Raw genomic sequence first — 20,992 nt, forward strand, 5'->3', positions numbered from 1 at the left:
TGGGCACAGCCCTGGGGGACAGGGATGGGGGCTCAAAGCACACAAAGCCCATGGGAACTCGTGTGCTCGGTGGCCACGGGCCGCTGCTGAGCAGGGAAATGTCTGTGCCCAGTTCTCCGGCCCTGCTGGTGCTGGGGCTGCAGGGACCCTTCCTCTGGGCTGGGGGGGCCCCCACCTCCCCGTCCAGCTCAGCAGCAGGGGGGAAGGAGGCCGGTGGACGTGGGACCAGTGCAGCGGGACCCTGCGGTGACACACAATCCCATTGTCCCTCACGGCCAGGCCACCCCCGTGGTGTCAGCACGCCCTTCCCCGTGACACCAGTCACTGATCTCTGACCTTGGCCACGCTCTCGATCTTCTCGTTGGTGTGGAAGAACAGCGGCAGCAGCGCACCCTGCACTTTCTTCACCATTTTTTTGGTGTTTCTCCCCACCGCGGGCTTCAATGCGCCAGAGCTCAGGGGGACATTGGAGGGTTGAGAGCTGGTGGACGTGGAGCGTGACCTGGTTTTCCTTTGTTTTCCAGAGCGAAGAGCCGTCTGGGACGCGGTGGCCGGCTGCATTTAAGAACAGCTGGTGCTGCGCAAGGTGAGGTGACACCCGCATCCTCCTTGTCCGCCCAGAGAGCTGGGGAGTCCCCACGGCCCCGGGGCACGGCCTGTCGTTTCTCTTCCCTCCTCAGAAAGTGGGAAACTCACCCCAAAAGTCCCTGCTGGGGGACAAACAGGGCTTGTGCCAGGGTGGTATCGCCTCTGGGAGGTGGTGGTGGACCTCAGGGCTGATCCTGGGCACTGGAGACCCCCCGGATGCCCTCGGGCTTGTTAAAGAATCTCTAGGCTTAGCTTTATTGACAACTCAGAGTTGGGCCAACACCTCAGTGAGTAGCCAATGTCCCAAAGACTTGCACCGTTTATATACTGTATCTGAATCTATTACCTGAGTCCAAAGTCTTTGGAAGTTTCCACTCAACCTTTTAGTTCTTGATTCTCATCTTTTCTTAGTTATTAGTTATTTATGATATTATTATCTCACACAATTCTGAGAAAGACTCCAAGATGTTCTACGAAAAGCTTAGGTAGAGTGAGCAGTTTCGATATCCTAAATTCTCTTAATCTAGCAACCCCCCTGTGTTTAGTCAATTAATCATCCTTTGTTAAAACTGCCTCCATAGGATTAGCTTGACTGGGTTTTAGAGCAGCCTTGGGTCGGGACTATCCAAGAAGCGGGCTAAGAACACTTTTCAGGCCTGTTGAGCAGCACCCCGGTTGCCTTGGTAATACGACAAGATCGCTCAGTCCCGAACACGTTTCACTAGGCCTTAAAATCTATTTCAAATAGACCAGCGGTTGGATTTCAAATTCTTCTCCAGGCTGCTCCTGCCCTGACTTTTTCAGAGGGGGAGGACTCAGCGTCTCCTCCCCAAGCGGGAGCGGGCAGGATCCATCCCAACGCACCATCCCTGGTCAGGGCCACCTCCAGCTCTTCCCTCTGCCGTCCTCACCCTTGGGTCCTTCCTTCTCTTCTGTTCCAGGGTGTCCGAATTCCCGCCCTCGGCTGCTTCGACGTTGTCTCCAGACAGATCCAGGTTGGAGAGGAGGCCGTGACTATCCACAGGCCCGTCTTTCGCCCGGCCAGAAACCTCGTCGTGGTCCGCAACCTGTCGGACAACAAGGCCTACCTGCCCGGTAAGATGGCGGATTAAACCCCCGTTGGCTTCACGGTCATCGCGTCCCTTCCCTGGGGTTGAGAAGCTTCTCGGAAGTGACTCCCCCTCTGTGGAGCAGAGCCCAAAATTTGGGTTTTTTTTCTTCCTGGGGGAGGCAACGATCGTTTTGCCTTGGGAAGCGCCTGCGGAAGGGCCACTGGGTGAATGTCTCCACCCCTCTCGTGTGTTTTTTTTCAGGCAACAAGGAGCTGGAGCCCCTCAAATACTCCAAGGTGGCCGCAGCCGCCTCGGTGTCCCGGCAGAAGGCGGCGGGCTGCATCCAGGGCACCGTGTCCCTCCTCTCTTACTGCCTGGGGAAGGGGGAGAACGTCGCCTTCGTCCTGAGGGACATCGGGGTGCTCCTCATTGAAGGCACAACGGTGCAAATGAAGTTCTACTACGATTTCCTGGAGATGTTGTCTGGGAAGGAGAACTTGGAACAAGTGATTTTCAAGGTCAGTGATTCTGTTTCTCCGTGGCGCACGTGGGCAGTCCCATGGCGGTGGCCCGGCAGGACACGGCCAGGTGAGAGTTGATGGTCCTACCAACTCTCCCTGCCTCGAGCTCCTCCAATACGGCCTCACAGCCATGTTGAGGACATCCCACCATCTTGGAGCTCCTCCATTGCAGGTCCCCCGGCTGCTGGACATGGTGGTGTCCCGGATGGTACCTGTGGCCTCCCTGAGTTTCTCTGGCCATGTCGTCATCTTTCCCGAGTGAGTACGTTGGCGGCTGTAGCCGCTCTCAAGGTGACATTTGCTCCTTGTGACCCCACGGGTGTCCTCCCATGGGGACACCCGGCAGCCACTCTCGATGTCCCCAGGCTGTGGTCACTCCCATAAGGCAGATTTGATGGGTAGGACCAAGGAATTTAGGCAACACTTCCTTCCCATGGTGGCCTGGACTCTTTGCTGGGTGACTCCTTTTCCCAGGACTGTGCTTGGGGATGGGGCATGGTGGACTTGGGGAGAAACATGGTAGAGTTGGGGAAAAAAAACAGCCTTTACGGCAATGCCAAAATCTGCCGGTGAGCACGGCGAGCGGCAAGGGCTGGTGGTGCTCTGGGTCACGGCGGTGTCTTCTCCTCGTTCCCAGGCTTGAAATGGAGTTTGTGCACAAACCACCTCTCAGGGCTCTTCTCAGGACCTCGAGACAAGTCCCTGGCGAGGATGAGGAGACGAGAAGAGAGTTTCTGCCACCTCTTGGACAAGGTAAAGCAGCTCCCGGCTCCTTTCCACAGTGCGGGCAACCAAATTCTGTCATTTGACTTGGAAATCACCGGCGCTGCGTGTCAAAGGGCTCCGACTTGTGCCAAAGCTTCCCCCCAGCTCGGCACAGCCGTTTGTCCTAACGACTCATTGGCTTCACCAACACGGAGCCCCGGGGTGGGATGCGCTCAAGGGTGCGGTGGGAGGATGGTGATCCAAGGCTGCCTCCTCCCTGCCAAGAAACGACCCCCCAAAAGAGTCCCTGTCACCTCCCCGCTCCCCCTTCCCACACCGGGAGCTGACGATGCCGTCGCAAAACCACGGCAATGGGGAACTGGGGGCAGAGAGGCTGCGATGGCGGCTGCGAGGGGAGCAGAACGGCCCTCTTGGACCTTTGGGGAAGGGGCCGGAGCACCCCTGCGTATCACCGGGGCCGGCAGCGGCCCAGCAATGCTCTTCTGGCGAGGTTTCTCCTCCCAGTTCCAGTGGGATGTCCTGGGTTCGCTGCTCCAAGCTCGCCTAACCAGGAACCACCACAGTTCCGGGAGATCACAGGGCAGAAGAGGAAGAAGATAAAGTCTTCGGTCAGGTGAGGCTGAAGGCTCAGGGCTGGGGGTCTGCACAGGGTCGTGTTGCCCAGAGAGGTGGTGGATGCCCCGTTCCTGGGAACATTCGTGGTCAGGTTAGACGGGGCTCGGAGCGACCTGCTCTGGTTGAAGATGTCCTTGGCCGTGGCAGGGGTGGGGTTGGTCTAAAGGGACCTTTAAAGGTCCTTTTTAACCCAAACTATTCTGTGATTGTATGATTTTTCTGACCCAGCCAGAGCCCATTCCCCAGCCCCAAGCACTCGCCGTCCATCACCGCCCATCGGAGGGGTGGGATGGGGCTAGTGGGACCCCCAGTTTCACAGGGCTGGATCTTCTCCAGCCCTTCAGGAGAGCCCCAGCGTGGCCTGGGGACACGGGGACAGCCGTGTGTCAGCCGTGGGGCCCGGCTCAGGGGGTTTCGTTCCTCACAAAGAGGCACAAAGAGGGTCATGGGGGGCAGGATGCGGCCCCAAACCCAGCGTGTCCTCAGGTAGAGACCTCTCTGCCGTTGTGTCCTTCCAGGCAGCAGCCGGTGGTCCTGGGGGATTCCTCTGGAGAAAAGCAGCCTGGGACCGGCCAAGCCAAGGGCAAAGCTGCGCTCAAAGACCGAGCGTCAAAGCAGAGCCGAGCCCAAGTGCAGGCAGCGACGGCTCAGAGCTGCAGAGGAGGAGGAGGAGGAAAAGGAAAAGGAGGAGATGGGGAGGACAAGTAAGACAAGGACAAGGAATGGTGGAAAAAATGCTGGCAGCTGCAAAGACCCAGAAAGCCAAGCCCTCCCCTCCTCAGGAGGCCTCGTACTTCGGAACACCCGTCATAGCTGTTTTGTCGACGACGAGCTCTGAGGCCAGCCTGCTCGAGGAGGCCTCCTGTGACGGGCCCAAGTGGCCGCTACGGAGGATAAGATGGAGAGTGTTGTGAAGTTTCCTCCTCAGAACTTCTGGCCGGTGTTGCAGTAACGTGGGAAAACGATTCCGGACGTGGAACTCCGAGGCCAACCTGCTCGAGGAGCCCCTCGATGAACACCCGGGCTTTGGGGCAACCGATGGAGGGATGAGGGGACCCGGCTCCCCGCGATGCCTCGTGCTGAGGAGCAGATCTCCCCGGGCCGGAGAGGCCCTGGCTGGAGCCATCAGGAAAAAGAGGAATAAAAATAAAGGGGGAAAGTTGCAAAAGAGCGTCGACTTTTTTAATCGGTTGCAACCGCAGCAGGGGGAGAAGGGTTTGGCAGTTGGCCAGTGGCGCTGAGATCAGCCCAGCGTGGTCCCATGGGAGGGACCTTCCCCAGGGACCTTTGCCATGGCTGTGGGTTGGACTCGATGATCCCGAGGGTCTTTTCCACCTGAATGATTCTGTGATTCTGTGTGAAATGAGGAGAAGAAATTTTAAGGAGCCAAGCGATCGACATTGTGCCCAGCAATTGCTAAGCCAATCTAATGAATGCTCCTAACAAATGGTTCTGACCCACTGACCCGATCTGCCGTTATCTCAACCCTTCGAGCCCCACGCTGGGCACCAAAAAGGACTCTCGTGGTTTGAACTCGGTCGGAGCCAAACACCACGCAGCCGGTCGCTCTCCCTCCCCCCGTCGGGGGAATGGGGCAAGAGAGTGGAGGGACACATGGAAAACTCGTAGGTTGAGATAAAAAAAACAGTTTAGTGATTGTAGTAAAGCAAAAAAATAACAACAATGGAAAGTACAAATGGGTGATGCACAAGGCGACTGCTCACCACCCACCGACCAACAGCCCGCTCCCGGCCAGCGATCCCGACAGAAGGAAGATGCCGCCGTCACAAAACACAGCACTGCGGCTGTGCTCCCTCCCAGCTCGAGAAAATGAACTATCCCAGCTGAAACCAGGACACTGCTGTAGCAGATTAAAGCTACTCTGGGAGTGTGGGAGAGAACGGGAGACAGGCGAGCAAACGCTCCAGGTGAGCGCAAAGTAGAGACGGGGCAGTCTGGAGTGTTTCTGTCGGGATCGAAGCAGAAGGTCCGGGGGCCGTGCCGGGGTGTGTGAACCCTCTGGGACGAGCCGGGGGGTACGGGAAGGTCCTGAGGGGACATGATGGGGGGCTGGGGACACCCCGAGAGGAGCCGTGGCCCAGTGGCGAGCTGGGTCCCTACCCCCTGCAGCGGAACCCCTGCCCCACCCAGCCTGGGTGACAGGTCACAGTGTGACCCCCCTTTGTGACACCCCTTTGTGACATCACTCCGTGTCACCCCATGGCACCGTATTTAAGCAGCGCAGCCCCGCAGCGTCTGACAAGACGGGGAAGGGACAGGGCAGGAGCGCAGCGAGGAGACTCCTGAGCACAGCCCACGTCTTTTCCCGTCACTCCCTAAAGCTGAACCCCCCCCACTGTCCCTCACCCAGTTTTGAGGATGGCAGAGAGACCCCCCAGCAGTCCCAGGGTGGTTTGGGAGGAGGAGGTGGGGGCTCCCCAGGAGAGCAGCTCTCCGCTGGAGCCCTGCGAGGTGACCACGGTCCTGCCGCTGCGGATCGGTGAGTGAGGGGGCCGACGCCAGGACCCCGTTTCCCCCGTTTCAAGCTCTTTTCACCCTTTGGGAGGCTGGTTGGCCAAGATGGCCGTTGTCTTACCGACTCTTCCGTGTTTCTGTGTAGACGAGACGCTGCCAGAGGAGATGCCAGAGAAACCGGGATGGGATTATGAGAGCAGCGACATGACTACGGTAACGAGCTCCCCCCTCCCCGGGACCCTTGTCCGTGGCATCGGCTTGTGCGAGCAAGGGGACCCAGAGGTGGCCGAGCTGCTCAGCCAAGCTCAGCGTGACACATCTTCCCCCCCCGTCCCTCCACCTGTAGGTGTTTGGCGAATACCTCCAGCCTTCTCAGAAGACAGATGTTCTCCTCGTGGCCATCGAGGCCTTGACGGCAGACGATGTCCACGACAGGCAGATGGGCAGCGACATCGTGGACACGGCCATGACAGACCCGGCGTCCTGGCTGACGGATGTAAGTGCCCCGTGGCTGGACTGTCCTTCCGTGTCAAACCGTGTCAAGTCTTGTTCTTCCTGCCCTAACCCAGCTCTCTTGGGCACCCGAAGCCATGTCAAGGCGGCAGGGAGGGATGGGAAGGGCAGCACCATCCTCACCCGTGTCCCCTCCAGGTGCCGGAAGTCCTGATATGCATCCACACAAACGTGGAGCAGATCCGCACGGAGCCGGCCCGGCGCAGCCTGGACTCGCTGCTGCTGCTGCTGACCAAGTGGAGCCCCAGGGAGGTGGTCAGGAGCCTGTTGGTCATCTCTCCAACGTGTGACAGGTACCGGCCCCGACAGCCTTGAAGGCTCGTTCCCCACGGGGAGAGTGGCCCAGAGAGACTCTGGCTGCCAGACCCACGGAAAACTGTGGGATATCCCCGAGGAGCAGGGCTCTCCATCCCACCACGCTTCCCACTCCGGCCAGAGCCGGCCAAAGCGGAGCCCCTGCCCCATGGGGAACAGAACCTCACCCCCTCTGCCTCCCCGGGCACCCCGAAATGAGGGGGGTGGGCAGGGCCGGGGTCTGGAGGAGCCGAGGCAGCTCTGCTGACCGAGTTGGCTCTGGCTCCGCAGCGCTGCCGTGGCCATGTGGGAGGTGATGATCTCCGTGCCCTGGGCTTTGTGGAGAGTCGTGTCGGAGCTGCTCGGTGTGCTGCGGGACTGGCGGATGCGCAGGGTGTTCAGCTGTGCCGCGGACGACGCCTGCATCTACCCCTTGGTTGTGAGTGACCACGCTCAGCTCCAGTGCTCTGCCTTCCTCCTCCTCCTCCTCCTCCTCCTCCTCCCAGACCCCTGTGCCACACACTCGGGTCCACCCGATGCTGGTTTGGCCCCACCAAGCCTGTCCCAGCGCAGGCAGCGCTCTGCCTTCGGCCCTGCCTGCATCCCCCTGCCCGGCTCTGGCCCCGGGACAGAGATGTGGGGACTCGGAGGTGGCTTCAAGGGGAGAGGAGACCCTTGCCACGGGCCGTACCGGTGCAGGGGAGGGAGCCCCGCAGCTCTGCTGGTCTCTCACCACTGTCTCCATTTTAGCTGCTGGCCAACGCTGTCATTGACAACAAGCAGTTTGCTGCCCTCTACAAAACCCAGAGGTACCTGAGGCGTCCCAGCCCGGTGATGCTCTCTCTCGTGCTCACGGGCCTCACGACACTCTCAAAAACACCCGAAACGGTGAGTGGGGGGTCGGCAAGGGGAGCCAAGTTGGTAGCCGGGGCCTGGGGGATGCGGTGGCTTGGCCCCGGCCGGGAGGGTGCGGGGTGATGGCTCCAAGCACCTTCCCTGCTCTGGAGGGGCTGGGTGTGCCTGGGGCGGGTCTTTCACCACTTCACAAGAAGGTGACCGGTGTGTTCCGTACAGGCCAGGAAGATGCTGGTGCTGCTGCCCGACATCATGGAGAACCTGCTGGCAGCTAACAGCGATATCAGGATGAAGGCCCTGATGCTCTTCATCAATGTGATTCCTCACATGAAGAGGAAAGAGGCCAACCTCATCGCTCTGAGGCTGGCGGAGAAGCTCCCGCTCCTCTTCGATGATGTAAGGCGGGAGGCGGAGCTGAGGCGATGGGTGAAGGACGTTCAGCCCGGCCCTGCGGGCAGCATTTGGGCAGGGATGTCCCCCTGGCTCCTCTTGCGTGGCCTTTTGGGGCTCTTCCCACTCTCCTTCCGTGGCCTTTCCAGGCTCTTCCCACTCTCCTTCCGTGGCCTTTCCAGGCTATTCCCCTCCCCGCTCCTCTTCCGAGGCCTTTCAGGGCTCCGGGGCCGTTGAGCCACAGCTGCAGGTCTGGCTGACGGCTCCTGCATTCAGGATCCGACCCTGGGGCAGCTCCTCTCCCCCCAGCCACGCTAACGCCCCTGCTCCCCGTGGGCGAGGAGCGGCTGATGCTGAGCTCCTTCTGTCCTCCTCCCTGCCAGGAGTCCAGCCGGGTGCGGGAGCTCTCCATCCGCCTCTTCGAAGACGTGATGAAGACCGCGGTGGGGAGAAACACCAAAAAAATGGTGAAGAAAGTGCAGGGTGCGCTGCTGCCGCTGTTCTTCCACACCAACGAGAAGATCGAGAGCGTGGCCAAGGTCAGAGATCAGTGACTGGTGTCACGGGGAAGGGCGTGCTGACACCACGGGGGTGGCCTGGCCGTGAGGGACAATGGGATTGTGTGTCACCGCAGGGTCCCGCTGCGCCGGTCCCACCTCCACCAGCCTCCTTCCCCCCTGCTGCTGAGCTGGAGGGGGAGGTGGGGGGCCCCCAGCCCAGAGGAAGGGTCCCTGCAGCCCCAGCACCAGCAGGGCCGGAGAACTGGGCACAGACATTTCCCTGCTCAGCAGCGGCCCGTGGCCACCGAGCACACGAGTCCCCACGGGCTCTGTGTGCTTTGAGCCCCCATCCCTGTCCCCCAGGGCTGTGCCCAAAGACCCCCCGGGTGTCAGGGCCAGCTCCCAGAGCGCGGGATGGCCCCAGGAATGAAGGGGGATCCAATCCCGGGATCACCCCATCTGCGCAGCTCAAAGCCAGGCCCAGAGGAGGAGGATGCCAGGTCTCCTTCCCTGGGCTCTGGTGCCATCTCCAAGCTTCTGCTTCTCCACAGGCTTCCTGGGACACCCTCCGCGCCTGTGCAGAGTTCCTGGGCTGGAGGAGGCTCAGCTTCCTGGCCGAGACAGGGCAGACACCCCTGATCGGAGAGTACTTGGTGAGGACAACCCCCAAAGCCCCGGGCCGGGCTGGACGGGGGCTGCAGCCGTGCCGTGGACGGGGCTGTGCCGCTCTGCATCGCCGCCCTGCTCCAGCCCCGCTGCTCCAGCTGCATCCTCCTTCCCTGCCCTCCAGCACGCACCCCCCAAGGGCTCTTCTCCACGAGACCCCGGCCCATCTGGGCCCTGGCAGCGGGACGGAGGGGTCTCAGCACCCCCAGCCCCCTCTGCCTGCGATTCTCTCTGACCCTCAGCCCCACGGGGCTCCTGGCTGGGAGACGGGAGTCACTGGGAGGGAGCGGGGTGCTGGCAGGAGGGACTGGTCCGGACGGCTGCGGAGGGACCTTACCAGCCCCGTGCCCTTGTGCTCCCTCAGATAACGCACAAGAGGAACAGTGCAGACGAGTATCTGCTCCAGAGCCTGCTCTACGTGGAGAACCCTCAGGCCAGCGTGCGAGAGGCGGCCGTCAGGTTCATCGGTGAGTTCCCGGGGACCCGTTTCTGGTCGCCCGGCCCCAGTCCCCACTGGTGGGGCTCGCTGGGAGTCTTGCTGGTTCCCAGCACCCTCGGGTGCTGTCCTTGCTGGGGGACAGCCCTGCCGAGGGGGAGCAGAGCTCTGACAGGAGCTCTGTGCCCCAGGGCTTGCTGCGCGGCGCCGGAGGATCCTCAGGCTGGAGAAGCTGTGGGAGATCTGCCAGAGTGGTGAGTAGGGGCAGTGCTGTGCTGGCGGGGGCTGGTGGGGCAGGGGACAGAGCCTGGGCTCCTGGGGTCTCTGCGGGCAGGGGGGGTTCACCTCTGCTCTGTTTCCTTCTCTCGCAGCCCTCCAGTCCTTGGAGAACGACGCTGAGCACTCCATCAGGTGCCTGGCAGCTCAGACCGTCCTCATCCTGACAGCTCTAAAGCAGAAGCCAAGGTCAGGATGGAGCCTGCGGTCGCTGTGGTGCTGCGCCTGATGAGCCTCGGAGAGGTGCAGTTCTTGGGGAAAGGCCGTACTTCAATAAAATTTTTTTTAAATCAAGCTGGAGCAACAAGCCCAGTCCCACGGTGTCCTTCCCACGGGGAGCCCCCGAGCAGTGTCCCTGTGCCGCTGCCCCCAGGGCCGCACACCCGCACCCGGGGTGTCCCGCGAGACCACAAAGCCCGGAGAGGAGGAGGAGGAGGAGGGAAGCTTTAGCCCATCCTGCCCCTCCCGAGGGGTCTCAGGGCACAAAAAGGCACCCGCACGCCAAGCTGGCACGTCGCCATTTGTCCCAGCACCAAAATCCTCTCCTGTACTGGGGAGCTGGGCTGGTTTTGACTGGGCACTGGTCGGTTGGTGGTCAGCAGTTGGTTTCATTGCCATCACTTGTCCTCCTTAGGTTTCATTTCCGTCTCTTTGCTAATTTTTCCTTTTCATGACAATTTATTATTATTGATGTTATTTTAGTTCAGTTATTGAACTGTTCTTATCTCAACCCACCACTTCTCTCACTTTTCCCTTTCCAATTCTCCTCCCCCATCCTGCTGGGGGGGAAGGTGCTTAGTTGCCGACTGGGGTTAAACCACGACACCAAGTGGCAATTTTGCCTCTCAAAAAAACCCCAAAATCCCTTCAGGTACCAGCAGTAGCGTTCCCTTACTGGGTGCAAGACAGCACTAGAGAATTAATAGAATCGGAGAATCAGAATAATTCTGGTTGGAAAAAACCTTTAAGGTCACCGAGTCCGGCCGTGAACCCAACACTGGTGAACCCACCACTAAACCGCGTCCCGAGCGCCACGTCTACGCGTCTGTTAAATACCCCCAGGGCTGGGGACGCCACCACCTCCCTGGGCAGCCTGTCCCGGTGCGTGACAACCTTCGCGGTGAAGAAATTCTTCCCGCTTTTCGCTCTGGTGTTCGGAGAACGCAATAGCGGGGGGGTGAAGGAAGTATCTGACCAGGGCCAGAGAGAGGGGGAGAGAGAGGGGGAAGAGACAGAGGAGAAGTGAGGGATGAAGAAAGGGAAGGCTGGAAGAGGGCAAGAGAGGACAGAGGGGACAGAGCGGGGAGAGGAGCCCGTGTGCCGGGCTGGGGGGGCGTGAGGAGCACCCAGCTCGCTCCCCACGGACAAGAGCTGCTCCCTCTCCCGGGGTGGGGGTGGCCTTTGGTGGGTCCGCAGCGCGATCTGCAAACAGCAGCTGTAATTCCCACCACAATCCGCTCGCCCTAACACGTATCGGCACGCCCGTGACGGGGAATTCAAGGGAAAACACCCCGAGGAACATGAGAAGAAACATTTGTCAAAGGGTGGCTGGAGGTGGAAGAACGGGCGGCGGTTAAGGAAAGGGGATGTGAAGAACAGCGCCTGGTGACAACCAGGAGGGGCGGGACCTGTCAAAGACTCGTTTCGTTAATTCTTTATTCCCTGCATGCTGGTTTATCGCTGCCTAAACAATGTTAAAACAGCAGAAGCACGGCCACTGACAGACCCGCCTCCGTCCCTCCCCTGACCAGGGGGATCTGATTTCCCCACGGGCCGGGCAGTCAGGAGTCTCTGGGTGCGCCGCAGGGCTGGAACAATCCGGCACAGGTCGGAGCAGCAGAAGTGGGGGTGCGTGTGCTGCACGCACACGTGGGACAGCGCCAGAAAGAACTTCTCCCCAAAGGCTCCTGGCTGCTGCTGCGGCTGCTGCTGCTGGTGGTGCTGGGCCATGGGGGGAGCCGGGAGCCCGAGCCCGGGGCTCAGCCGGGGCCGTGGAGCTCCCTGTGCAAGCCAGGGCCGCCCTCGTGCTGCCCCGCTGCTGTCGGGGGAGGTTTGAGGTTTTGGGGTGATCGCTGCTCACACCACACAAATAACAGCCCTGTTTGACCTCCCCAGGAGGAGGACAGGTCTTAGGGTCAGTAACAGCCCGGGGATCCTGTGCTGACCATGCAAGTCTGATTCGTTTTTAATAACAAGTGGTCACGTGCAGGACTTTTTGCCATCCTTAATGCTCCTGCTTACAAATCTCTTTGTCAGAATTGACGTGAGACCCGAACTTCCTTTAATTTGATCAAACAAGCAATAAAACCCATCTGGCTCAGCTGGCACGAGCACTCTCCGGCCAAAGCCGCTGTACTGCTTTACACCTGCAGAGATTTTGGCCCAAGCTTTGCTATAGCTGAGCTCCAGCCAGTAAAACTAACCTTGATTTTCAGTTCTCCAAGTAAAAAAAATGGATTTTTTCTTTTTTTTCCTGGAGGCTGGCAGAAGAACATCACCACCAGCACAGCCTTTCTTAGCATGACAGTGGGCTAATCAACCTGTGGCAGCCTGCATGGTAAAGAACATGCTTCCACCGAAACGAGTGGTTGGGTGGTTTGGTTTTAATAAAATAAAAGAGATACTAATAATAAATTCTATAGTTCTTTAATAAATTATTATTTGCAGTCAGAACTTTACAGCAGGAGAGAGAGAGACAAACCAGAAAAACACCCAGTGAAGGAAAACAAATGTCCTAAATGGATCTAAACATCCCCACGGCATTTTGGGAGCACTCCTCCCAAATCAGGGGGCTCTTATTTTTGTCCCCCCAGCATCACACAGGCATTTCTGCTTGCTGCCAGGTCACCTCCGCACCAGCACAGCACAGAGCGTGAGTCAAGGCTTCTTATTCTACAGGGAGACAGAAACTGGAAAAACTCCGGGGGAGGGGGGGCAAAAAAAAGCACGGATTTGAGAGTGTGTGTTAAAAATAGCTCGAGGGAAAGGGCAGGAGAAGGGCTGGGGTGCTGGCCAACAGGCTGTCAGGGGTATGGGCTTGTAGCTGCAGCTGTGTTTAAAACAGTGGGTTGCTACCAGCCTGCAACAAGCAGCAGGTGCCTGTGCTGCAGGAACTCTCCATTCCTCTTGAAAACAGCGGGGACTGTTTGTAAGAATGAAGTTAAATATTTGCTCTAGGTAAGTGTGCTGACAAAAGGAGTGAAACTGAAGGGGAAAAACCCCCATTCAGTGGAAATGTTTCCTCCTATGGATTTGTCTCTCGGCCCCAGCACAGCACTGGCAGGAAACAGTTCATCACGCGTGTTCTGCTGCCATGACAGAGCCGCGGTCCAAGCTGGTTTCCCACGCTGGGGACATGATAGAGGTGCCCCCGCCGGGGAACACATGGAAATGAGACTCAGCTGCCATTGCTTGTGTCTGTCAGAAGCACCTGCAATATTTGAAGGCTTTAGGACCGACAGCCAGGACAATGGCAGGAAACACCCGATGAGGGCATCAGCATCTCCAGACTTCTATTTCTGGTGACAGTATAAACCTTCTGTTTAATTAAAGACATCTCAAGCTCCCAGGGTGAGGCTGTTTATAGAGAGTGGGGGAAGGAGAAGCTCCTCAAACTACGGCCTGTTGAAGTAGCCCATTTTTGATCTCTTCTGGTAGTGGGGTCTTACGAATTTATGGCAGAGTGTAATAAATCAGAGTAACGAGTGCCATCGGCTCGCACCTGCTGCTCAGAAACCATGCCTGCAATCACCAGCTCCAGGCTGAACCAGCTCAGCTTTTCATCAGCTTCTGCAACTCTGCAGTGTGAGGAGAAAAATCTTGTCCCGTTGCAAGCAGGACTGGAGGAAGGCAGCACACACCTGTCTAAAGTAGCACTTAAACCAGGGCATCAGTGCTGGGAAGCCTCATCTCACAGCAAACCCACCCAGACACCCAGTGCCCAAGGCAGGAGGCAGCGGGGTGCACCTTGGGGTAGCACCAAGGCTCCCCATCCCCAGCTCCTCGCCGGGGGTTCTCCTTCTCCGGCTGGGCTGCTCAGCTGGTGTTTTGCAAGTGGGAAACTGAGGTGGAATGTGATAAAAGACGGGAGGATCGGAGCAGAAAATAGAGCTGAAGGAAGCTCTAAAGCATTGCCAACATAAGCCACCTCTGCCCGTGGGTGACAGCTCCAGCCAGCTGAGGTGCCACTTCCTTCCTGGACAGTGTGACCTGCAGGTCTGGTATGAATTTGGATGAGCTGTGGGGGGATGTGGGGTAGGGGAGAACTTTGTAGAGTCCGGTGATGGTTGGACTCGATGATCCCGAGGGGCTTTTCCAACCTGAATGATTCTGTGATTCTGTTTAGGGGCCCCAGGAGCTCTGTCCTGCCAGGGGGGTTGTGCTTTGCCCGCTGCAGGGGCTGCAGAGCCGGGGGCAGTGGCCGTGGCCCAAGGGGCGGGTGTCCCCGTGGGGCTCTGGTGCCTGTGACATCACAGAGGAGAAGTCACCCAGGGATGTCACCAGGGTGCCAGCCGGCAGCACCCGCTGCAGTACGGCTCGGGCCAGCGGTGAGTGAGGCTGGTGGGGGGAAGGCTGGGCCGGACGAGGGCCGGGGCAGAAGCTCTGGCCCCTCAGGGGGGTTTCTACAGCTGGGGCGAGGGCGCAGCCGCTGCGGGGAGCGCCTGGGGCAGGGCAGGTGCCGCCCTCGGGGCTGGGCGCAGGGGTGCCGGGGCTGCCAGCCACGGCCAGTGCCCGGGGGCTGTGGGGAGATGTCCCCGTCCCTGCAGCGCTCACCACCCTCCCCCTTACTGCCTCCCAGCTCCCTCAGGCCCTCTCCCACCCGGCCCCAGCCCCGGCATATTCTCCCCTGCTGCCCCAGCCGCCACCTCCCTCCCACCCAGCCCCACTGAGCCCCTTCTCTCCCTCCTCCTCCTCCAGACCATGGCTGTGTTCATCACCCGCGTCCTGACCCTGCTGAGCATCGTGCAGTACGTGCTGAGAGCCGGGGACCGGCAAGACGCGGCCACGCAAGAGCTCCTGCGGCAGCGCGAGGAGCAGGAGCAGCAGGAGATGACCCGGCTGATGGAGGAGGTGGAGCAGAGCAGCCAGGAGCAGCGGCCTCGCTCCGGAAGGCCTGCTCCTCGGGGCCTGCCAGCACTGGTGGTTCTGGGCCTCCGCCGACGCCCTGCTCGTGCTCTTGGGGCTCTACTGGCTGCCCAGGCAGAGCGGCGCTGACGGCGACAGCAGCAGCCAGCGGGGAAGCGCCAGCGGTGCCGAGGAGCAGAGAGGGGAGGACGAGGACTGCGAGGGCAAAGCAGAGCCCAGTGACACCCTGGCTGGACACAAGCCTCTGCAGAAGGCGGGGAGCTCCGCGGCGCCTGCCAAGCAAGCCCGCCCCAACAACTCCCTCCTGACGGGGCCGCATCCAGCCTTGGGACAGGGCAGCGCCTACGAGTGCCCCCAGAACAACATCCCCCAGCGCCTGCTGCTCGCGCCCCCGAGACCACCCCTGGGCCACGTCGTCCGCCAGCGCTGGGCACCGCGGGGGCTCTGCCGGCAACGCGCTGCTGCACCCCCGGCAGCTCCTGACGGGGAACGTGCTGCGCCGCCTCCTCTGCCCCGGGAGCACCCCAACACCAGCCGGGTCCCCGCTTCCCGCGCAGCCTCTGACCCGCTCCGCTGGCACGCTGCTCCAGCTCGGAGGCGCAGGAGGGCGTCAATAAATACCCAATAGAAATAATATTTATTTTATTATAAAAAGAGATAGACAAATACCCTGAAGAAATCCCCAATAAATTAGTTTGGTTTAAGCAATCCCGTGTCCGTGAGTGCCTGGGCAGCACTGTGCTGGGGAATGTCACCCCTTGGCTCCATCTCCGCTCTGTAACAAACAGATGAAGTTTGTTGATGAATTTACGTTTGCAGTGGTTACACTCAGACCTTCAGTGCCTCCTTCTCTTCTCTCTCTTCTCCTGGTGTTCCCCACATGCCCTCCTCCCCGCCTCCTTTCCCACAGCCCCGACCACCTCTGTCCTTGCTCCCAAGGCCGCCGCTGAAATCAGCTGCTCCATCCCCGGGTCGGGCTTTTCCTGGCTGAGATCAACCCACCACACGCGGGTCCCTTCTTTTCCTCGGGGAAAGAGCACAGAAGGCACAAACAAAACTCATTAGATTAGGAACGAGCAGAGTACCGGTAGGCAAGGATCTCTGGAGGTCAGGGATGTGTGAAAATGTCTCCTTCTCCCCAAAATGAGCATTAAGGCGCTGTGTGGTGACTCGTGTCCCTACAGCGACCGATGAGAAGATTTCGCCATCTCCTGGGCGCCCGCTTAAGCTCCATCTTAAGTAAGCCCAGGTTGCTGCAGGCGTGGCGCTGTCCCCAGCAGCTGGGAGGAGGAGGAGGGGGTGGCCGAGGGGGGTCAGGGGGGTTTGGGAAACACCCCCCTCCCCAAATGGCCAAATCCCCAACCCCCAGCTACTCACTGAGGGCGAGGCAGGAGCAGACCCACTGCAGCACCGCCACGGTCTGGAGCCGGCGGCGAAGGGGGAGCCGGAGAGGGGTGAAGTGAAGGGGCAGGGCGGGGGGGGGCACTGGCACTGGGGGAGTCAGTGAGAGCAGGGAGGGGCACGGGGAGCTGGAGGAAGAGGGGCAGGGAATGGGAGCTGCTGGTTTTAATGGAGCTGGTCCCACCCCAAGCCCTGCCCTCCCCTGGGAGGGGAGCACACTGGGAGACACTGGGAGATATTGGGGGGGGTAAATGGGGAAACTGGGGGACATCCACGGACACTCTGGGGACCCCAAGCCTCCGTCTCTGTCACCATAGAGGGATCATGGGACACTGGGAGGGGCCACAGGGACAGTGGGGGACCCCCAGGCTACCCCCTGTCCCCAGCATCAGGGTCCCAGTAGGGTCACTGGGCAGACCGGGGGCACTGTGCCACCACCCGGGGGTCCTCTTGGCTTTCCCAGCAGAGGAGGGGGGGTGGTTGTGGACTGTCCCAGGCTCTGATTTGGGAGGGACACTGGGGGAGGTGGTGGCTGACGGGGACAGTTTGGGTCCTGGGGTGGGGGCACCCATGGGGGTGTCACTGCTGGGGGCAGGGACACCACGATGTCCTTCTGGACGCTGCTGGTGACAGTGACACTGGGACCGCAGGTGCCATCAACACCAGTCTGGCCACGGGCTGGACACTGGCGACAGTGGTGGTGCCAGGGGAGGTGGCTGTGGGCACCAGGCTGGGGCTGAAGGTCATCACCTGGGGGGCAGGGGGACAGCGTGGGGCATAATCCTCTGTCCTGACTGTGATTCCCTTGGCAAAAAGAAGTGGCACTTGCAAAGGTAACAGGGAGTTCAAAAACATTTTTCCTAATTTGTTTAACTTTATGGATAAAGAACACCTGAGCAGCGCTGCCATTCCCTTGCACACAAAAGCCTTCTGAAGTCATGAAAAATAAATTAATTCCAGGCTTTGAGCAGAAAACTCATCGCGCCACTGGACAGCTGAGTTGTTGTTTGACCCCATCTAAAAGCCTTTCGAGAAAGAAAGGCTCAAAAGATTTGCAAGGGAGGCTTTTTAATAGGATTTTGACAGAGATCTTCGAAGTGGTCTTGTGAGAAACAACCTGTGGTAGGTGTTTGGGGAGCCCCAGCTGTGTAGAACAGCAGCTGACTCCCGTGCGGGGGGTGGCAGCGCACAGGCCCTGGAAAGCAGCACGTGCTCCCCCAGGAGCCGCCTACAGCAGCCCCGCCCTGTTCTGCCCTCTAATCAAACTGCAGCCCAGTGACCAGTTACACTCAGAGGAGAAAAAACACTTTTCCAGTTGAAGGTTTCATGAAGTGAACTTCAGGTAGTTAAGGATTCCTTACCATGCTCCTGGGCTGGCAGCAAACCCCCGTCTCCCCGCCCCAAGGCACAGTAAAGCCGCGGTTTCTCTCTCTCCCACATTCCGGCGTAACCTGCCAGCGCCCCCCACCAACACCACACGTCAGGGAACTGGCAAACAGAGAAGCAGAACATGACTGGAGGTTGCTTTAAACACGACGTTGCAAACTGTACGGGCCATTCTGCAGACTACCAGGTGTGCTGTCGTAACACTGGTGCAGAGAAACAACACTTAAAATTTGAGTTTCTTCAGGAAGAAAGAAAAGAGAGTTCCTGGATGCAGCCTTCTCTTAGGGGACCTCTCCCCTTCTGCAAGGAACAAAAATGCAAGAAACAGCCTTGACCTTCAATGGGAGAGGCTAAAAAACCACAAACCCTTTTCAGGAGTGAGGACAAAGAGCTTCAGATCAACTAGTTTCAGTTTTAGGGGGGAAGAAAGAATCTCTTGCTCGATGATCCATTTGTCAGTGGAGTCTGTTCCAGGTTACACCATCTCCTGCTGCCATGTCAAACACGATTATGCCCGGGACTAACATGCACTAAAGCAGTAATGTTTCTACAAATACGAAAGAAGAGAGAATTCCCAACGGCAAAAACAATTCAGACCCTGATTTAACAGGGTTCAAGTGACCGGCAAGGCCTACTTCAGTACAGAGACTGTCCTAAAGTGAGGCCTCAAACCAAGAGCACTTCAAGACTGGGGGACAAGTGTTAGTGACACAACAAAGAACCAAAACAAGGGCCAAAACACTCTGAGCACTTTACACAGTATTTCCTAAGAGTCATGACGTTATTTTCCCCAAACTCTTCAGCTTCACACAAAATAATCTCCACTGAGCTTTGAACAAACAAAAGCAGCCACCTAATACCTTCTCTGCTCCCCCACCGCGTCCTCCAGAAGGTGCCTGATGGTCACAAAGCCACCGACCCAGCAAGTCCACATTTATTTCATGCAGCCGGTCTGGTACAGCCAGGAATCCTGTGCAACCAGAGAGACACAATTACAGACAGCAGCTGGTACTGAGGATCAGCCACAGAACAAATGGATTCACGGGCAGAGACTGGGTAACTCTGATCATTAACGTTCCTGGCAGCTGCGGGGACATCTACCACCCGGCTTATTTCCACTGTCTCCTGCAACTCACAGGCACTGAGAAATCCCTCTATTTGGCCCGGGAAATACCATTTGTGGCACGTCTGGCCACGTTTCTGGGGGTCACTAGGAAAGTACAAATTCCAGGAAACAACAGTGTCAGCTGAAGCCTGCTCATTATCACCTTCTCCTGAAAAAAACAACCCCCAGACGTCCAACAAACAACAAAACCAGAAGCACACACACCACCAGCGATGTGCCTGTCCCACAACACTGCAAGATACAGGTAGGACTGCCAGAAACTTTTGAACTGCTGTGCAAAGCAGTGGCCGCTCACAGCATTTTAAGGAGTGTGTGAATGTGCAAGACGAATCTAAACCCGCCAGGAGATGGCGACTGCAAACCCTAAACGGAACCGGCAGCCCCAGCAGAAAATAGATCGTCGTTGCTTTTCCGCCTTAAAAAGCCGACCTGAACCCGTGACTGTTAACTGTGACCCGAGGCAGACGTGACCACGACCCCTCAAGCCTTCTGGAGGTGCAGGTGGGACTGAACAGGGTGGGGGCACTCGGAACAGGCTCACCCAGGCAGGCTGGGCACGGTCACCCCCACGTCTCTCCACCAGCACTTGCTAACGCTGGTCCCCTGGGGTATCCAGAGCTGCAGGCAGGGAACGGGAAAGCAGCTCCTCTAACACCAGCGTTCAGCCCAGAACTCTGCCTCCCCAGCGCCCAAACGGGACAAAACTCAAACTGGGCCCCTTCTCCTCACGCCGGGTCAGAGTTTGGGACCCCAACGGGATGCCACAGCGTGGGAAAGCTCCAAGGACACAGCCTAAGGGAACCGGAGCTCCCCGGCTCTCAGAGTAGTTCTAGAGCTAAAGCGGGGGCAGACATCAACTCCACATCAGGTAAGACAGGCCAGCGCTCAGCCCTGACCCGGGAAGGCAGCCTCCTCCCGGCCTGCCCAAGGGGTTCCAACCCAGCACACTTTCTTCCCAAAGCGGGACGCTGCCTTACTGCGGTGTGACGCCACTCACCCGCTCCTGGAGACGGCACCAGAGGGACACGGCACAAGCCATCAAGCCGCTGTCTGCGAGCACCAGAGCCCTCTGGGGACTGTTCTTCACCACGGGGCCCCTGAGAGAGAAAACAGGAGACAGAAGAGATGGTGAGACATTTCAGCTACGGCGGAGCTACCTCAGGGCAACAAGACTGAGACTGAGCCCTTTTGCTCGGGGGAAAGTGCACACCAGAGAAATACCCGCTGAACAGAAATCTCCAGCTAAACAGAGGAAAAAAAGCAGATTTGAGGAGCACAACATAGCAACAGACTACCACAAGACTTCTTTTGTACGGTACTAGAGTGTAAACACACTCCACATGCATCAAAACTGGTCCGTAACTGTACATTCCATACAATTGCTCCCTCATTATTTAAACATAATTTAATACACAGCAATCTGTAGTTCTGTGCAAATCAGCATCTAGAGAATCCAAACCTTGCCTCTTCCTCTGGCCAGACGCATCTTTCACCTCAACGTGCACCGAGAAGCATTCGGAAAACCCCAAAGCGCTTGTCTACAAAACCCCAGTAACACCCGTAGCTAAGGAATATTTGGAGAAGCCGCTGCAGAATTCACGGTGAGCGCAGACAACATCGCCAGTGGAGGAGCTTCAGCAGCACAGTGTTCCCAGACCTGGCAGCTTCTTTAGCAGATGAACCTCAACAGCTCTGCCCGCTGCGGTTTTTTGCCCCGGAAGGTACCGAGTTCGTTTCTGCCCCTCAGACACTTCTCGCCGCGTTTCCTCCCCCCGGCCCTGCCGAGGCCGCACGCACCGAGCTCAGTGCCCGAGCAGAGGCACCGATTCCCCTCCGAGCACCCGCCGCTTCTTCCCCCGGCACCTGAACCACCACTCAAATCACCCCCAGTCTCAAACAGAACAAGCCTGACAGTTCATGGAACTTCCTGCCACCCCTGGAAGCTGCCCTGGCGAGGGAATTCTCACACGCACAGATATTCCTCCAGCCTGAGCTCTGCAGCTCGCACTGCTGACCTCTGCTCTCTCCACGCAGGACTTCTCACCCGCCTCTTTTCAGCACAGCAACCACCACCGTAAGCCGAGGGC

General features: G+C 58.7%; 2 protein-coding genes across 5 annotated transcripts in view; one reads left to right on the plus strand and one right to left on the minus strand.

Moving 5' to 3' along the window:
• LOC141936832 (uncharacterized) overlaps window positions 1–20,992 on the minus strand; it is a 172,982-nt gene that overhangs the window by 48,963 nt on the left and 103,027 nt on the right. Inside the window, exons 11-12 of the mRNA XM_074854155.1 lie at window positions 19,903–20,002; window positions 18,640–18,749 (exon numbers count right to left, since the gene is read on the minus strand). Coding sequence (XP_074710256.1) covers window positions 18,640–18,749; window positions 19,903–20,002 — 210 coding nt within the window. The remainder of the gene's footprint in view (window positions 1–18,639; window positions 18,750–19,902; window positions 20,003–20,992) is intronic.
• On the plus strand, window positions 3,423–10,201 carry LOC141936799 (maestro heat-like repeat-containing protein family member 7). 4 transcript variants are annotated; one of them, XM_074854103.1, is made up of 13 exons: window positions 4,209–5,430; window positions 5,874–6,002; window positions 6,123–6,190; window positions 6,324–6,473; window positions 6,629–6,783; window positions 7,076–7,223; window positions 7,535–7,672; window positions 7,859–8,035; window positions 8,413–8,568; window positions 9,081–9,182; window positions 9,560–9,662; window positions 9,823–9,885; window positions 10,003–10,201. In XM_074854103.1, the coding sequence occupies exons 2-13, from the start codon at window positions 5,882–5,884 to the stop codon at window positions 10,134–10,136; spliced, it is 1,515 nt and encodes a 504-aa protein (XP_074710204.1). In that variant the 5' UTR covers window positions 4,209–5,430; window positions 5,874–5,881; the 3' UTR covers window positions 10,137–10,201. The 4 variants fall into 4 exon arrangements, with proteins under 4 accessions (XP_074710206.1, XP_074710204.1, XP_074710203.1 ...); XM_074854105.1 differs by lacking the exons at window positions 4,209–5,430; window positions 5,874–6,002 and adding an exon at window positions 3,423–3,500; XM_074854102.1 differs by having other exon boundaries at window positions 4,209–6,002.

Source organism: Strix uralensis, chromosome 34, assembly GCF_047716275.1.
Source record: "Strix uralensis isolate ZFMK-TIS-50842 chromosome 34, bStrUra1, whole genome shotgun sequence".
Taxonomy (NCBI): Eukaryota; Metazoa; Chordata; class Aves; order Strigiformes; family Strigidae; genus Strix; species Strix uralensis.